Raw genomic sequence first — 14,660 nt, 5'->3', positions numbered from 1 at the left:
TGTTGCTAGGCAACCGCAGACAGCCTGCAGTAACTCAGCCATACAATGTCCAATCTGCCCCAAACTTCACATGTTTGATATGAGCCCTGTCCTGAACACATTACCATGCTCATATTTGGTTATAGTAATAGCGCTACCTGCTAGTAGCAGGAAGTTTGGCAAATAAAAATTACTTTAACATAGTCTTCCTATATTTACGTACTGCCCACCGCCGGGTACCGCCGGGTGCCGCCGGGTGCGAGGGCCCTTTTCATCGCTGCTTGCAGCTTTAATTTGTTATTGTTTTTATATGAATAGTATGACTTTTAGAGAATATAAAGGTGTCGGTGTGATAAACAACAACAACAATAAAATATATATATATTTTAAACTCTCATATTCATTCATGAACATGTATTATTGATGTTTGTAATTTTTGGTGTTAATTTTTTTTTGTATTGGGTGTATGTATTTTGTCTCAGAAGTGTGTGTACTCACCCCAAAGTAATTAAAGAATTTCTTCAGTTCTTTTCAAATTTCCATTGGAATAGTTAAATCTTAGACATTTGAGAAAACACTATAGTGTTTTCGGTAACACTTTACAATACGGGTGCACTTATACGCATTCATTCATGTTTAACTAATGCACAGATAGTCATGAGTTTAAAGCTGTGTCCCAATGTGAAGGCCGCATCCTCTGAAGGCCGTATTTGAAGGCCGCTTGGCCGTATTTGAAGGCTGATTGCGTCACAGGGGCGCGACGAAGGACGTCCCAATTCAAAGGCTGCACCCTCAGAAGGTCGCATTTGAAGGCCGATTGCATCATCGCAGCGCGATGAAGGCTGTCCCAATTCAATTCTGCGTCCTCCGAAGGCCATATTCGAAGGCCGGTTGCGTCATTGCGGCGCGACGAAGGCTACCCTGATTCAAAAGCGACGCCAAATGCACCCTTCGTTTCCCCGTGAAAGAGAGGATACATAAATGGATCCTAAGCGGGAAAAAATAATGAATCCTTATTTTGAAAATTAAAGTAACAAAATGTAGGTTGTCACAATATTAACAAATTGTTACTAATTTGCTACATGTCCGGTCCCCTCATATTTCTGATTGCTAAAAAAAAAAAAAAAAAGACTTTAGGAGGCAAAATATTTTTTTTGTGATTATTTTTTATTTATTTTATTTTATTTAACCTTTATTTATCCAGGTAAACTGTTTGAGAACCACTTCTCATTTACAAACATGACCTGGCCTAGATGTGAATTACACTGCGCAAACCAAAGTAATAGGCTATAGGCCTACCCACCGGATGAAAAAGGGTTGGCTCTCAGTCTCCACAGTACATAAAATATTCATTTTATTTTATTTTTCGTGTTCGCATTTATGAGGAAAAAAACAATGTTGCGGATGTGTTCTCCGTTACGTACGTGAGCGCTCTGGAAGCGGCACTAAAAGATGCTTTAAAACTGTCACAGAGACATCAAACAGAAACCACAAAACCTTTAATTAACCTGAATTTCGTTTTGTATTAATTGTATCTTAATTTTAATCAATGTTTCATCAACCAATTGCCTGGATTTAATAAATAAGAAGTAAATATAGCAGACGATAGATAAGAATTGGAGGCGCTGGCGCGTGAACTGGAGCTCGTCTCATAAATTAACCGAAACTCAGCATATAAGGTAGCCTACTTGCCTCACATGTCTACTTTTAAACAGAACAATTCAAAACGAAAGAAAACAGACTACAGACTGATCTCTGCTTATGTAATCCTTATGAAATGTTCATTTCTCTCTGGCACGTTCACTACTGAAGATCGCGAGTCAGCATCGTCAACTTCATCTTAGCCGACAAAGAAAACACTTGTTTATTAATAAACAATTACAATATCTTCTTGCTATATTTTACATATTCATAATCATACTTTTGCCGGTTCTTTGTGACAGCTTTTAGGTGCTTTATTGCCGGCACCCTTACATGTTACATGAGTTGCCACCGCATCACCGCACCCACCAGAATAGACCTGTATATAAAATTCTGGCTATATATATATATATATATATATATGTATGTATGTTGCCCCCTCATTTAAAGACGGGACCCCCAAAAAATAAAAATCTGGCTACGCCCCTGCTCCCATGTCCTCCAGTAAAATATAAAACAAAAAAATGACAATAGCCAATTCTGGCTTTATAGCTGTTTACTCAATTTTATCAAATGAATCATCAGGATGGCAGCTGTAGCCTACTCTCGCACTGTTGCTTGGCGCCTGGAGCGGTAATCGGGAACACCTGGTTGCGCAATTAGGAAATCCCACGAAGGCTACATGATGCGTCCTTCGAAGGACGGATAGGCTGCATCCTTCGAAGTCCGCGGCCTTCGAAGGATGCAGCCTTCACATTGGGACACAGCTTATGTATGACTCATGAAGAACTAAACCATTAATTAATTATTACTGCATCAGCAACTAATAAAGAGTCTATATGATTAATAGATTAAGTAATACATGAATTGCTATTAATTCAATGTGTCATTGTGTATTAATTCCTTAATAACATATTTTATTAACTAATAGTGTAAATAAATGTGTTAATTACCACAATTAGTCAACTCTATGCACATCAACTTCCAGTTGTCTGCTTTAAATAATCTTTAGCAAATGATTTGCAAATGTATCATTATGTTATGACTTTACTTGTTGAGGCACATGACTATTAAGAAAACATGGTAACACTTTACAATACGGGTGCACTAATATGCATTAATTCATACTTAACTAATGCACAAATAATCATGAGTTAATGTATGACACTTGAGTTTTTTTTTTGTTAGTTTTTTATTGAAAGGATCCCCATTAGCTACAGCCGTGCTGCAGCTATTCTTCCTGGGGTCCTGAAAAATATGTACATTAAAAATACAACAAATAAATAGAGAAGGGGAATATACAAACACATACACATATACACATACATATACACATGTATATACACATATCAACGTACATATATACCCTCATATGGGCATGAAATATACACATATATAAAAACACATTCTACACATACACCTATAAACATACCTACACATGTACATCTACATACATATTCCCACACATATATAAATAAATATAAACAGTCAGATATATTATTTTGATAGATGCTGTTTTACATATAATTTAAATTTATTGACATTATTAGTAAGCATGATATGTTTTGGCAGTTTATTCCATTCCTTCATACCTCTGAACACAACAGTGTTTTTTTATGGCATTTGTCCTTACTATAGGTAAGGTGAAGTTACCTTTAGTTGCATGTCTGGTACTGTACTGATGATTGTCTACACTAAAAGAAAGCTGCTTGAACAAAGCAGAAGGAAATTTTGAGATAGAAATATTTCTTATGAAAATTAACTGTGAATACAACAGTCTATCTTCAACCATCAACCAATTAAGATCTTTGTGCAGTAATATAATATTTCTCCTATAGCTGCACCTAAGTGCTACACGAGCAGCTCTATTCTGTATAAGTTGTAATGTATTCATATATTCACCAGTGGCATTTGACCAAACTGCAAAACCACCCTTGCAACTTTAATGGTTTAGTAACTAAACCATTAAAGCAGCACTAAGTAGGAATTCCGTTTTTGTCAAACAGCGACCCCTAGAGTCGCTGTGGAGTACTTGTACTGTCGTGAATAGCACTCACGCAGAGATGGCTTGCACTCACGCCCGGATCCCCTCCCCCTGTACACCGGTACCTGTTCAGTAGGATGGATGCTGTAACGAGTGGAAATAAGGTATGGCCCCTTTAAGAGCTGCGCGCGCCCTGTTTAACTGTCGGCAGTCTGTATTGTATGTGCGCCTCGAACACCACATGTATACGCCGCCGGGTTATTTCTGTTTGATGCTCATTTTATCAGAATTTTATCAGATCTGTTTTTTTTGCCGTAAAGCAATTCGTTACCTCGCGAGACCTGATATCACACGATACTTCCTAACACTGAAGCCGGCGGCCCGCCTGCCCAAAGTTGCAAGGGTGGTTTTGCGGCTCACAGGCACCAGGGGGGTGCGAGACGACCACCATTCAAAACGAAATCAGTAATATAAACATTACAATGACTCCAAAGCTGTTCGGTGAAGGTAAAAAAGTTAATTAGTTCACCTTTAATAAATGATTACTGCATCAGCAACTAATAAAGAGGAAAGACATATTGCCTTAATTTTGCATTACCATATTTGATTTAAGCTACAAGCTCAGAAGTGGGGTTTTTTCTCTTTTGTCAATAGGCGATGCCTTCAATTGACTTAATAGCACCCTCATTTTATCTGAAACAATAAGGCCTGTTAAGATTGCAGAACCTATTCTGTCCTTCCAAAAGGTAATCCTGCCTCAAAGCCATACCCATTAAGGAGAACAACAACAAATAACAGTCATAATAATGGCAAGCTGTTGTCCTAGGTATCAGGGGAGGGGAGTGGGGAATATTTAAGAGAGGTAGCATGACCTAAATCAGAAGAGGGGGAGCTATAAGAATAACATTTATAAAGCCTTTGCGCATGCTTTTATATAATTTAGGCTTCATTTTACAGACATGAAAAACTAAAAGAGAAATAGATTTGCTGCTCTAATGTTTAGCATGTTTTAATACTTTATTAAATCTCCAAGCTTACTTTGGTGCAGATCTGAGCATAAAATGCAAACCACATTTGAAGGTTAAAGGACACTATTTATGCTTAAATGTATGTATATATATTTGCTTATATTGTTAATTGCTTTTGTAAACATGTTTTCTGTGCATTAACTGTAAACTGTTCAACTAAACTGTAACTATGAACTGTTTTTATGTATTCAAAGCAAACTTTGATCCAAGGAATGGACGTCAGGACATTCAACTTCTCTCACCAGGAACTCTACTTGATTGGATTCACGGATCTGCAAGAGTATCGGCAATACCTTTTCATTCCTTTTCTTGTAATCTTTGCTTTCACGTTGTTCGCAAACTCGATTATAATGCTAGTGATTGTAAAAGAAAGCAAGTTACATGCACCCATGTACATTCTGATCGGGTTTATGGCAGCTCTTGGGTTTATACAGCCAATATTTCTTGTTCCAAGAATGTTAATCAGTTTTCTGTTTGGTAGAAATATGATTTACAAAGATGAATGTCTTGTTCAAACGTTTTGTCTGCATATGGCAGGTTGTTTCCAGACGTCAATTTTAGTTTTGATGGCAGTCGACAGATTTTTTGCCATTATTTTTCCCTTACAGTACCATGACTATGTAAACGTTAAAACATCAATAATATTCTGTTTGTCCTTTTTTTTCCGTAACTTGCTTTGTGTTGCTTCGATGGTCGGCCTGATTGGGCCACTCTATTTTTGTAAATCAAATGTGATTTATCATTGTGTTTGTGAGCATACATCAGTTGTCAATACAGCCTGTGGTGATGTGAGCAAGAACCATATGGCTGGAACAATCGCTTTCATCATAGTATCATGTGACTGTGCAGTTGTAATCTGCTCTTACATTGTTATTTTTGTCATTATATCTCGCTCTCCTTCTGGTGAGTCACGCCAAAAAGCCATCTTGACATGTAGCACACATTTAATGGTCATAGCGTTGGCATTTTTCTGTGTTCTTGTTGCATTTGTTGGCTACAGGGTGCCTACCATACCTAGAGATATCCGCGTGTTGAGCACCTTGTCATACCATCTTATTCCGAACTGCTTTAACCCAGTAATCTATGGAATTAGAACTAAGGAAATCAGAGTTCAGGTTGTTAAATATTTATCTAATAAGGTTGAATCATATTAACTTTCTCTCTTTCATTTTACTTTAACGTTTTTTTTCCCCCCATCTATTTATGGAAACCTTATATGGCCAGATTTGGCTCCATGCAGGTTTGGGCTCCTTGCCACTGTCGCCTGTGGCTTGATTAGTTTGGGACACTTAAAATTCAACAATATAATGTATCTGACTGTACTGATGCTGTTGTATGAGAACTGGACTGAGCTAGATGATTTGGTTTCACTTTATTTGGATGGTCCCTTTAACACATTCATTTGACTAAGTAACGTTGCACCTACATCTCTACTAACTCTCACTAGAGTGTTAGTAGAGTATTAGTAGACTGGTAGGGTTAGGGATAGAATAAGTTACTTATCAGTAGAATGTCTGTTGGAGGAGCATCAAAATAAAGAGTTGGCAGACAGTCTACTAATACTCTAGTGAGAGTTAGATGACATGTAGTTGCAAAATTACTTATATAGTCAACAGAATGTGCAAAAGGGGCCATCAAAATAAAGTGTTACCGACTATATCAATTAAGGTGACTTGACTTAATTGATATAGTCGGTAACATTTGGGAAAAAAACATTTGCTGTAGTTCTAGAATAATAATAAACCTCACATTTTATATATCAAGTAAATGCAAGTCTTTTGTAATAGATTATAAATGCACTTTAACATCACATCTGAATAAATGAAGAGGAAAACTGTACAGCCTTTTTAACCACTATTGATTTTGCAATGTAAATTTAAAGCAAATTCAAATAGGTTTAAATAGATTTTCACAACTGTAATAATCTGTCAAAGTAAAAAAATTGGCTCACTGTCCTTTCCCAATCCTGTTCCCCTCTCTCCTCCCATTGTTAGGCACTTTATTTACATTTTTAAATATCTTTTCTTAATTTTCTTTCAAATTGAATGCCTCTCCGAACTGATTAGTGATGGGTGCTATAGGGAGAAAAATGGGATCGGGAAAGGGTGACTGGAACTGGAACAGGTCGCTCAAAAGCTAAACTTGCTGTTTACGCCACTCTCCCACTTTTCAGATCGGGTTGTTTTGCAATTTTGTCTGGCCCAACCAGACAGTGGTGGGCAGATTAAATATAATTGTTTTTTTCATAATTAGTCACACTAAATTAACCGGTTAAATAGACAACTCTAATATTTGCACATGTGAATCAACTTTCTACTGCCACTGCCTGCTGTACTTTCTGCATGTCTTGATTAACAGATGTCTTGTCCAATCAGCTGTGTTTAATTCGCAAAATATACCTACCTTTTCCGTTTTGTCTGACTTGTCATTGTGTTTTCACTTACTGCTAAGCAGATGCCATATGACTAATAAAGACTAATGCCATTGGATTCTGAAGCCACAAGAGAATTCATGACAGCACAAGTTAGCACACTGTATCAGAATTGTGACTTCTAAGCCAGTATAGGATTAAGTTCCTAAGCAAAGTTCTTCACTTTTTTTTCTTCACTTTTTCACACAAAGTTTGAAACACCTAAGCAACGGTATACTTTTAGCGAATATCCCAACACCGCCTATACTACTGGGAGCTGTGTTTAGACTAATATGTAAATATTTGCAGCACATTTACCTCTCAATAACAAATTAAACACACAACAAAAATTACAGTGGTGAGAAAATAGCAGTTAAGAAAGCATCTGTTCATAACTATGTTCGAGCTCTGATATTCTGATCTCAAGTCAAATAAAGTCACTTGATGTTTGAATAACACTTTATACAATTTAAAGCCAGCAGCTTTACAGTATTAACTGTAAGGTAGGCAATTTTTGGAGAGGACAGCAATAGCAAGCTAGCTTTGAAAGCATAAGATCCCATCCTCCCTTAGAGCGTCTCCAAAGCCACATCTCCTTCAAACCATATGAACGCACACAGCAGAGTCTGCAAAGCATCACGAGACGAGATACGGCGTTACATTACTGCATGTCTACAATAATAATAAACGTAATAAACTTACAGAGCTCTTATTCAATCACTGGGCAGAATGCCCTTACAAAAGGAAAATATATTTACCAATATATTATTGAAATATATTGTAATATTTTATTTTTCCTTTCCATTTTCCAATATATTATATATTGGAAATACATGGAATAATATATTAATGATACAATATAATATTATACAACATATTATATATTCATGTAATATACTGCAATATATTGCAAAATATACAAATGATTGTCGCTTTCAATATATTGAAAATGAATATATAATATATGTGTTTGTATATCCCAAAATATATGCAATTTTATATTTATAAATATCGACCATAATGTATTCCGATTTAAATGGGAAAATGTATTGATAATATAATGGGCCCTATTTTAACGATCTGAAACACAAGTGTCAAGCACAAAGCGCAAGTAACTTTGTGGGCGGATCTCGGTGCTGTTGCTATTTAACCGGCGGGATAAATGCCTCTTGCCCTCGACGCAAATCTAAAAGGGGTTGGTCTGAAGTAGCTTCATTATTCATAGGTGTGGTTTGGGTGTAACGGGAAACAAACCAATAAGAGCGTCATAGCACATTCCCTTTAAGAGCATGATGAACGAGGTGCGCTTGTTCCATGGCGCGATACTATTATAACGGCGCATTTACCAGGCGCGCTTCAGAATCGGTTCACAGCCGAGGAGATCGATGTTCTCGTCAGGGCCGTAAAAGAAAGAGAATTGACATTGGGGATGGGACAAACAATGATTTCCCTCGTGTTTTAATATTTTTCCTTATAATAATGTATCATTTGCAAAATGTAAAATGCATCAGTGTAGATGAGAGAATCATCTACAGTGTATGCGCGTTGTTCACACTCTGTATTATGGCCAAGCATGCGCCCTAAAATAGCATCTGAATGTACGCGCAACGCGTCACTGACTTTAGACTAGGTTTTTTCTGGTCAGTGGCGCAAATGTTTTCTGGAACTGCAAAAAAGCACCAGGGATTGTTTAATTGCGCCGGAAAACACTTTTTTGCGCTGAACTGCCCAGGGAGCGCAAGTTTAAGTTTGCCAGCGTGCGTCTGTGGAGGGAAAAGTCCGCTTTGCACGGGTGCAAAACACAAATGATACATGCGTCGGTGTACAAAGTCAATTGCGCTGGATGCAAGATAGGGCCCCATTGTGTCACATGTATGTTTAATATATGGTAGAATATATTTTAAATATATGTAAGATTATATGACAATATATGTACATATATATTGTAAAATGTATGCACAATATATGTGTACATATATGAGAACATGCCCATACAATGTATGTACATATGGAGATATACAGAATTCCAGTATTTTGAAAAATATTAGCATTACTTTCCAATATATGAAAATGTATTATGTAACATATCGCATTAGTATATTCCCATATATTTCTGTTCCGTAAGGGATATTTTGACATTTTTGCTAAAGAAAATTACTTTACTGTGATGCTTTACTGCCTCCTTGTTGCTGGCGTCTCTTTCCCTGTTTAACGGTCCTCTCCTCATGCCTGAATCACACCTTCCCGCTCAAGGCGGAGCTCGCGCTGGTTGAAGCAGTCGGTGCTGAGTGCTATCAAAGAACGTATATTGACAAGAAGTGAAAGCCAATAGAACGTTCCATTGTGTGGCCAGGCTGGTAGTGGCACTAAAAGAGGAATCACCACCAGAATCTAACTGTCCGACAACGCCACCTGGGGACTTCCACCCCAGGAAATGCTCTATTTCTGCTTTGACTAACCCTTTATACAAAGGCTACACAGGTTTATTGAAGTAAGACAGAGACGTGGTCCCAAAAGAATAACTTATTTATTGATAATCGGTAACTGGAAGTGCCTGAAAAGAGGATGGTCAATAATACAAATAAATAATCAAATTACAAGAGAATATAGAAGTTTACAAAGTAGTATACGAATTACAAATTTGGCAAACAAGCAACTTATTTTATTTATAACAAAACACACTCCCAGTTATTACTGATTATTGAAATAAACAAAAAGACAGTGGGCCAGGGCCAGCTGTGGGGAGGCAATCTAACTAAGAGGGTGCTCCAGGGATGCGCCAACTTACCCACCACATGTGCCCACTGCAATCAATAGTCACTGCAAACCAGTTCACTGCAAATCGTGTCCCCAGTGCTATTAACAGTACAATCAGTGAAGGAACCCACACTAGCGTGCCTAGCCTCTACCACAAGCCGACCACTAGAACCACTGAAAAGAACAAAACACAAGACAAAAAACAAGTTAAATAAAACACAATAGATCAGTTGGTTATATCTAAAATACAAGCATAATCAACTAGGGGAGTGCCACCTGGAGGCACAACAGCTGGGGAGTACCAGCAACAATTGTGACTATCCTAATTTAACAAAGGCAAAACAGCAGCTGACAACCTAAATTAAAAACACATGCATATTAGCAACAAATTAATAAAAGTAAATGGGTCATTATCCGAAAACGTGCCATTTCACACTTTTAATGTTTGATTTTCAAAGTACTGTTTTGAAAATCTTTAAGCCCCTTTTTGGATGAAGTAAATCCCTACCTTTCATATAACCAACGTAAATGTGTGTGTTTGGTCAACCCTGTTACCGACATAATAATTACTTTTTGAAAAGGTTTTAAATACATAAGTAGAACAAATCTGATATACCGTGAAAGATTTTGGAGATAGATCTATTGAGATATTTTAGCATAAAAATTATGCAAAATTATGATGATTCTGCAAATGTAAATGTAAACCAATTGTTTTATTAAAACATTAAAATTACATTGCAATTAAATGATCAATTGAACATGTTTGGCCTTAACAGAATAAGCAAAAATCACTAACGATCACTTACTAAGGGCCACTATAAAAAAGTATAAAACAACAAAATGCAGATCATACGATTATGTAGGCATTTGGTGAGTGTGTTGTAAAATAGAGGAAGTAAACTGGTTAAAAATCTTATTTCTAGAGAAATTGGGTTTAAAGATTAGACACATTTCATAGTGGCCATTTCCTGCTTCTATCCTGAGGGTGAGTGGTGATGCAGCGATTTATTTTGTTAAAAGGATAGTTCACCCCAAAATGTAAATTCTGTCAGTAATTACTCACCCTCATATTGTTCCAGACCCAAAGACTTTCGTTCATCTTCGGAACACAAATTAAGATATTTTGATTAAATCTGAGAGCTGGATCACTCCTCCATGCTTCTAAGGGATCGGAACTTGCTGGCCCAGAAAAGTTATGAAAGACATCGTTAAAATAGTCCAAGTGACTGCAGTGGCTCAATCTTAAGTTTATCAAGCGACGAGAATACTTTTTGTGCGTAAAAAAACAAACAAAAATAATGAATTTATTTAACTATTCATTCCTTCTCTGTGGGCCTCTAGTGAGTTCGCGTAGTGTAACAGCGCAGCGCTTCTGTGCTGCTGTACGTCACACGCAGGCTCACTATTGGCCGACGCTGGTCATGTGTGTGATGCGTGTGACGTTCAACCAGAAGCGCTGCGCAGTTACACTACGTGAACTGACTCAAGGCCCACAGAGTCTTACGGGGTTGGAACAACATGAGGGTGAGTAATTACTGACAGAATTTTCATTTTGGGGTGAACTAACCCTTTAACCATTCCCGCCTAGCAGACAGTCATTAGTCCTCAACTACGTCCACAACAACGTTTTAAGTACTGGCGCTTAGGACTGGAGAAAAAGGACTCGGTAAAGGAAAAGCTAACTGTTGAAGATGTTTGGCCTTAACAGAATAAACAAAAGCCACTTATAATCATTTAATTTAACATTCCTGTCTGCCTACCCAACAAGTTTTGACAAGATGTCTTTCCATATTTCTATGTGCCGTGCGGTCACATTAAGAGGAGCAGGAATCATTCTTAAAATTTCATCACCAGATGCAGTCCTCACGGGCTGGCAAGAAATATCTATTCGGGCCGCTTTTTCCCTGTGTCTCTGTCCTTTCTCCATTTTGCCCTCTCTTTTCCTAAATATGCTTCTTGTCTCTCAGGATCAGCATCTCTACGTTGTCTGTATCTGCGCTGTTTCTTCAACCCAATCTCACGGCAATTCATACGAATTTTACGAGGTGGCTAATTCGTAACAATGCGTACGACCTTACTCGTACAAATTAGTAAGATTTTTGCTAAATCGTACGTATTTTACGAGTTGCCAAATTCGTACGAATGACCTACCCCTGACCCCGCCCCTAAACCTACCCATCACGTGAGGTCGTGTGAATTCTTACGAATTAGCCACCTTTTAATCACTCGTACAAATTCGTACGAATTGGTCGTCAGATAGCGTTTGTTTCTCAGCTGCAGAAAGAGGCATCCTAACAAAATCAAATACATAAAACACTTTAACAGCAACCTTGTTAATTTATTGACTTCTCATAATAAAAATAATAATGACTTGGTTTTTTTATAAATTTATAAAAAAAATTAAAATAATTTTTTATTTAGCACATTTATAAAACCCAATGCACTTGTGTGTATCAGTATAGATCCGTAACCTCAACACATTTTAGCCTACCTATCAGTAGAATAAATAAAAAACATGATTTTTAGGGATGAAAACTGTAAAAACATGTATATTATGTAAATACTATTAGTAAGAAAAGTACGTCTGTGAAAATTCTCAGTCATCCAGGTCATAGTTATCCAAGAAGGGTTGGCTCAGGGGTGACAACCCCACAGAGGTTCAAATACCTGGCACTCCCCATCAGTCATTTAGAACTGAAGAAACCCCTTGGATGAGAGGCAAAATATCTTCAAATATGGAAGTACCAAGTCCAGTTGTCCTTGATTTAACCCGTCTTGGGTATACAACATGGGTAAGACACACAAAGCATATAGTTTCGTCAACCCTGTTAGTGTTACCCTGGAATGGTAACAGGGTTGACGGTAACAGGGTTGGTGAAAAATGTTATTGGCGGCCATTACTAGCCATGAGGTATACGTAATAACACTACATAATGTGCCTTAATGAGAGGCTTAAATGTTGTTATATATGTACATTTTTAAATATGTACAAATAACGTTTTAATGTATGCTTTTCTGGTAACAGGGCTGACACAATGAGCGTGTCCCCATCTTGCAGACATTACATAAACTAAAAAAAAATCATTAAAAGAAGAGAACACTTACTTGTCTTCTACCATCAACTTCATGAAAGGCATGATGTCATTTCCTGGAACTGATGCAACTTTGGGGTGTCCATTTTCTTTAAATAATAAAATCACTGTATATGGTATTTTGGATGGCTGATAACTCAATATGTTCCAGCCGTCACCGTGACTCTGGCCAATTTTCTGGCATTCCTCTGGACTGGCATTGAATCACTACAGGACAAGTAAGGTCCCGACAACTGCTTTTAAAAAGCCATTTCTTTAAAGTTATTCAGTTGATAAATAGTTCTCTAGGAGAGAGCATAGGCTAATTATTTCCCAAATCATAAGTCTGCTATGCTATTACATATTGATAAACCTTGTGTATTTGCTTACAGTAGCAGTTATTAATGTTAATGTAGTGCTAGTCATTTGTCCTGCATTAGTTATTGATTAGTTTTGCGTGAATTATTAATCTTTTTCAGTAGTTATCTGGGAAGCATTAAAAAATAGTAGTTATCAACTAGTTAATAGTGAACTACCACTTTCATCTATGCGCTATTACTTACTAATTCGTTAATCAGAATTTCTTGTTAGTAAATAGTAGTTACTAGTTTGTTAATATTGTGTTACTCATTTGTTCCTGTGTAGTTATTCATTATCGAAGGAACCGTATTCTAAAGTGTTACCCGAAAGTCTTACGGGGTTGGAACAACATGAGGGTGAGTAATTACTGACAGAATTTTATTTTTTGGGTGAACTAACCCTAACATAATGTCCAGCTTACTTAAGCTGGACTATGGCACTATTTTCTTCTAGACCTGCTGTACAGCCGAAACAAACTTTGTTGCATTATTTTCCTGTTATTACTGAAAGGCTGCTTTGAAACAATCTGTATTGTAAAAAGTGCTATATAAATAAAGGTGACGTGACTTGACTTGTCAATGATGTTGCAAGAGTTTACACTGCCTTACTGGACAATTAGAGAAAAATAAAATAACCAATAATTTTAATGTTACACTCTTTAGATAATTATCCAGTTGCACTTACACTATCTATGCTATAGCAACTAAAACCACAAACATGAACCCCCTCAGCAGAGCTAATTAACCAAGACAAAAATGATCTAGTAATTGGTTCATTCTTCCTGCAACAATAATTTCATCTGCGTGTTTGAGTGGATGAAATGAGGTCATTACAAGGTCAGTGGCTGTATAGTTTGTTGTCATTCCTATGGGAGTATAGATCAAACTCACTGTATATATACTCCCATTCGAATGGCTTCAGGTCTTAATGTGGGCCCCTATTCTACAGCGAATGACCAAACGACAGAGAAACCAAGACACTCAGGCAGGTATGTTTCCATGCAGCCGAATCTGAGCAATTATGAACAAAGTGAACATAACATTTTTTGTTGTTGTTGTTGTTGTTTTTTTCATTTAAATGTAAGAATGAATGTATATTTATATTAAAAAAATAAACTTGTAAGACTTATAATTGCCTTTGTTTTGGGATGGTTACCAGTGATGTGATTGTTGTGATGTTGCAATTTTCCAATTTTGACAACATTTAAAAAAATAAAAAAACATTTTTATTTGTTTTGTTGACAGGTCTTTTAATGTACAAAAAGTACTTTGTTGTAGTTACTACCTATGCAGGCAGGGTGAGAAATAGCCTGGGTACAAAGTCATGAAATGCCAACAAGAATGTTGCTCGTGAAAAAATCTTTAAGAAAGGCTGATAGAGGATACATTAAATAATAAATACTCATACATTAGTACCAGACAATTGGTGGA

The 14,660-nt window shown here is 36.9% G+C and overlaps 1 protein-coding gene across 1 annotated transcript; it reads left to right on the top strand.

The window, feature by feature from the left end:
• The first annotated feature begins 4,597 nt into the window (after positions 1-4,597).
• Positions 4,598-5,786, top strand: or55d1 (odorant receptor, family 55, subfamily D, member 1). Its single transcript, XM_056262558.1, has one exon. It carries the CDS (start codon positions 4,815-4,817, stop codon positions 5,784-5,786), a length of 972 nt encoding a protein of 323 aa, XP_056118533.1. The 5' UTR covers positions 4,598-4,814.
• Positions 5,787-14,660: the final 8,874 nt, after the last annotated feature.

This window comes from Rhinichthys klamathensis, unplaced genomic scaffold (genome assembly GCF_029890125.1).
Source record: "Rhinichthys klamathensis goyatoka isolate OS25496 unplaced genomic scaffold, OSU_Roscu_1.1 h1tg000194l_1, whole genome shotgun sequence".
Classification (NCBI taxonomy): Eukaryota; Metazoa; Chordata; class Actinopteri; order Cypriniformes; family Leuciscidae; genus Rhinichthys; species Rhinichthys klamathensis.
The sequence above is the reverse complement of the archived record's forward strand: the minus strand, read 5'-3'. Positions and strand labels throughout refer to the sequence as shown.

Bases quoted from the DNA above. Each gene is read 5' to 3' on its own strand.
- or55d1 (XM_056262558.1), top strand. From the start codon at position 4,815: ATGTATTCAAAGCAAACTTTGATCCAAGGAATGGACGTCAGGACATTC.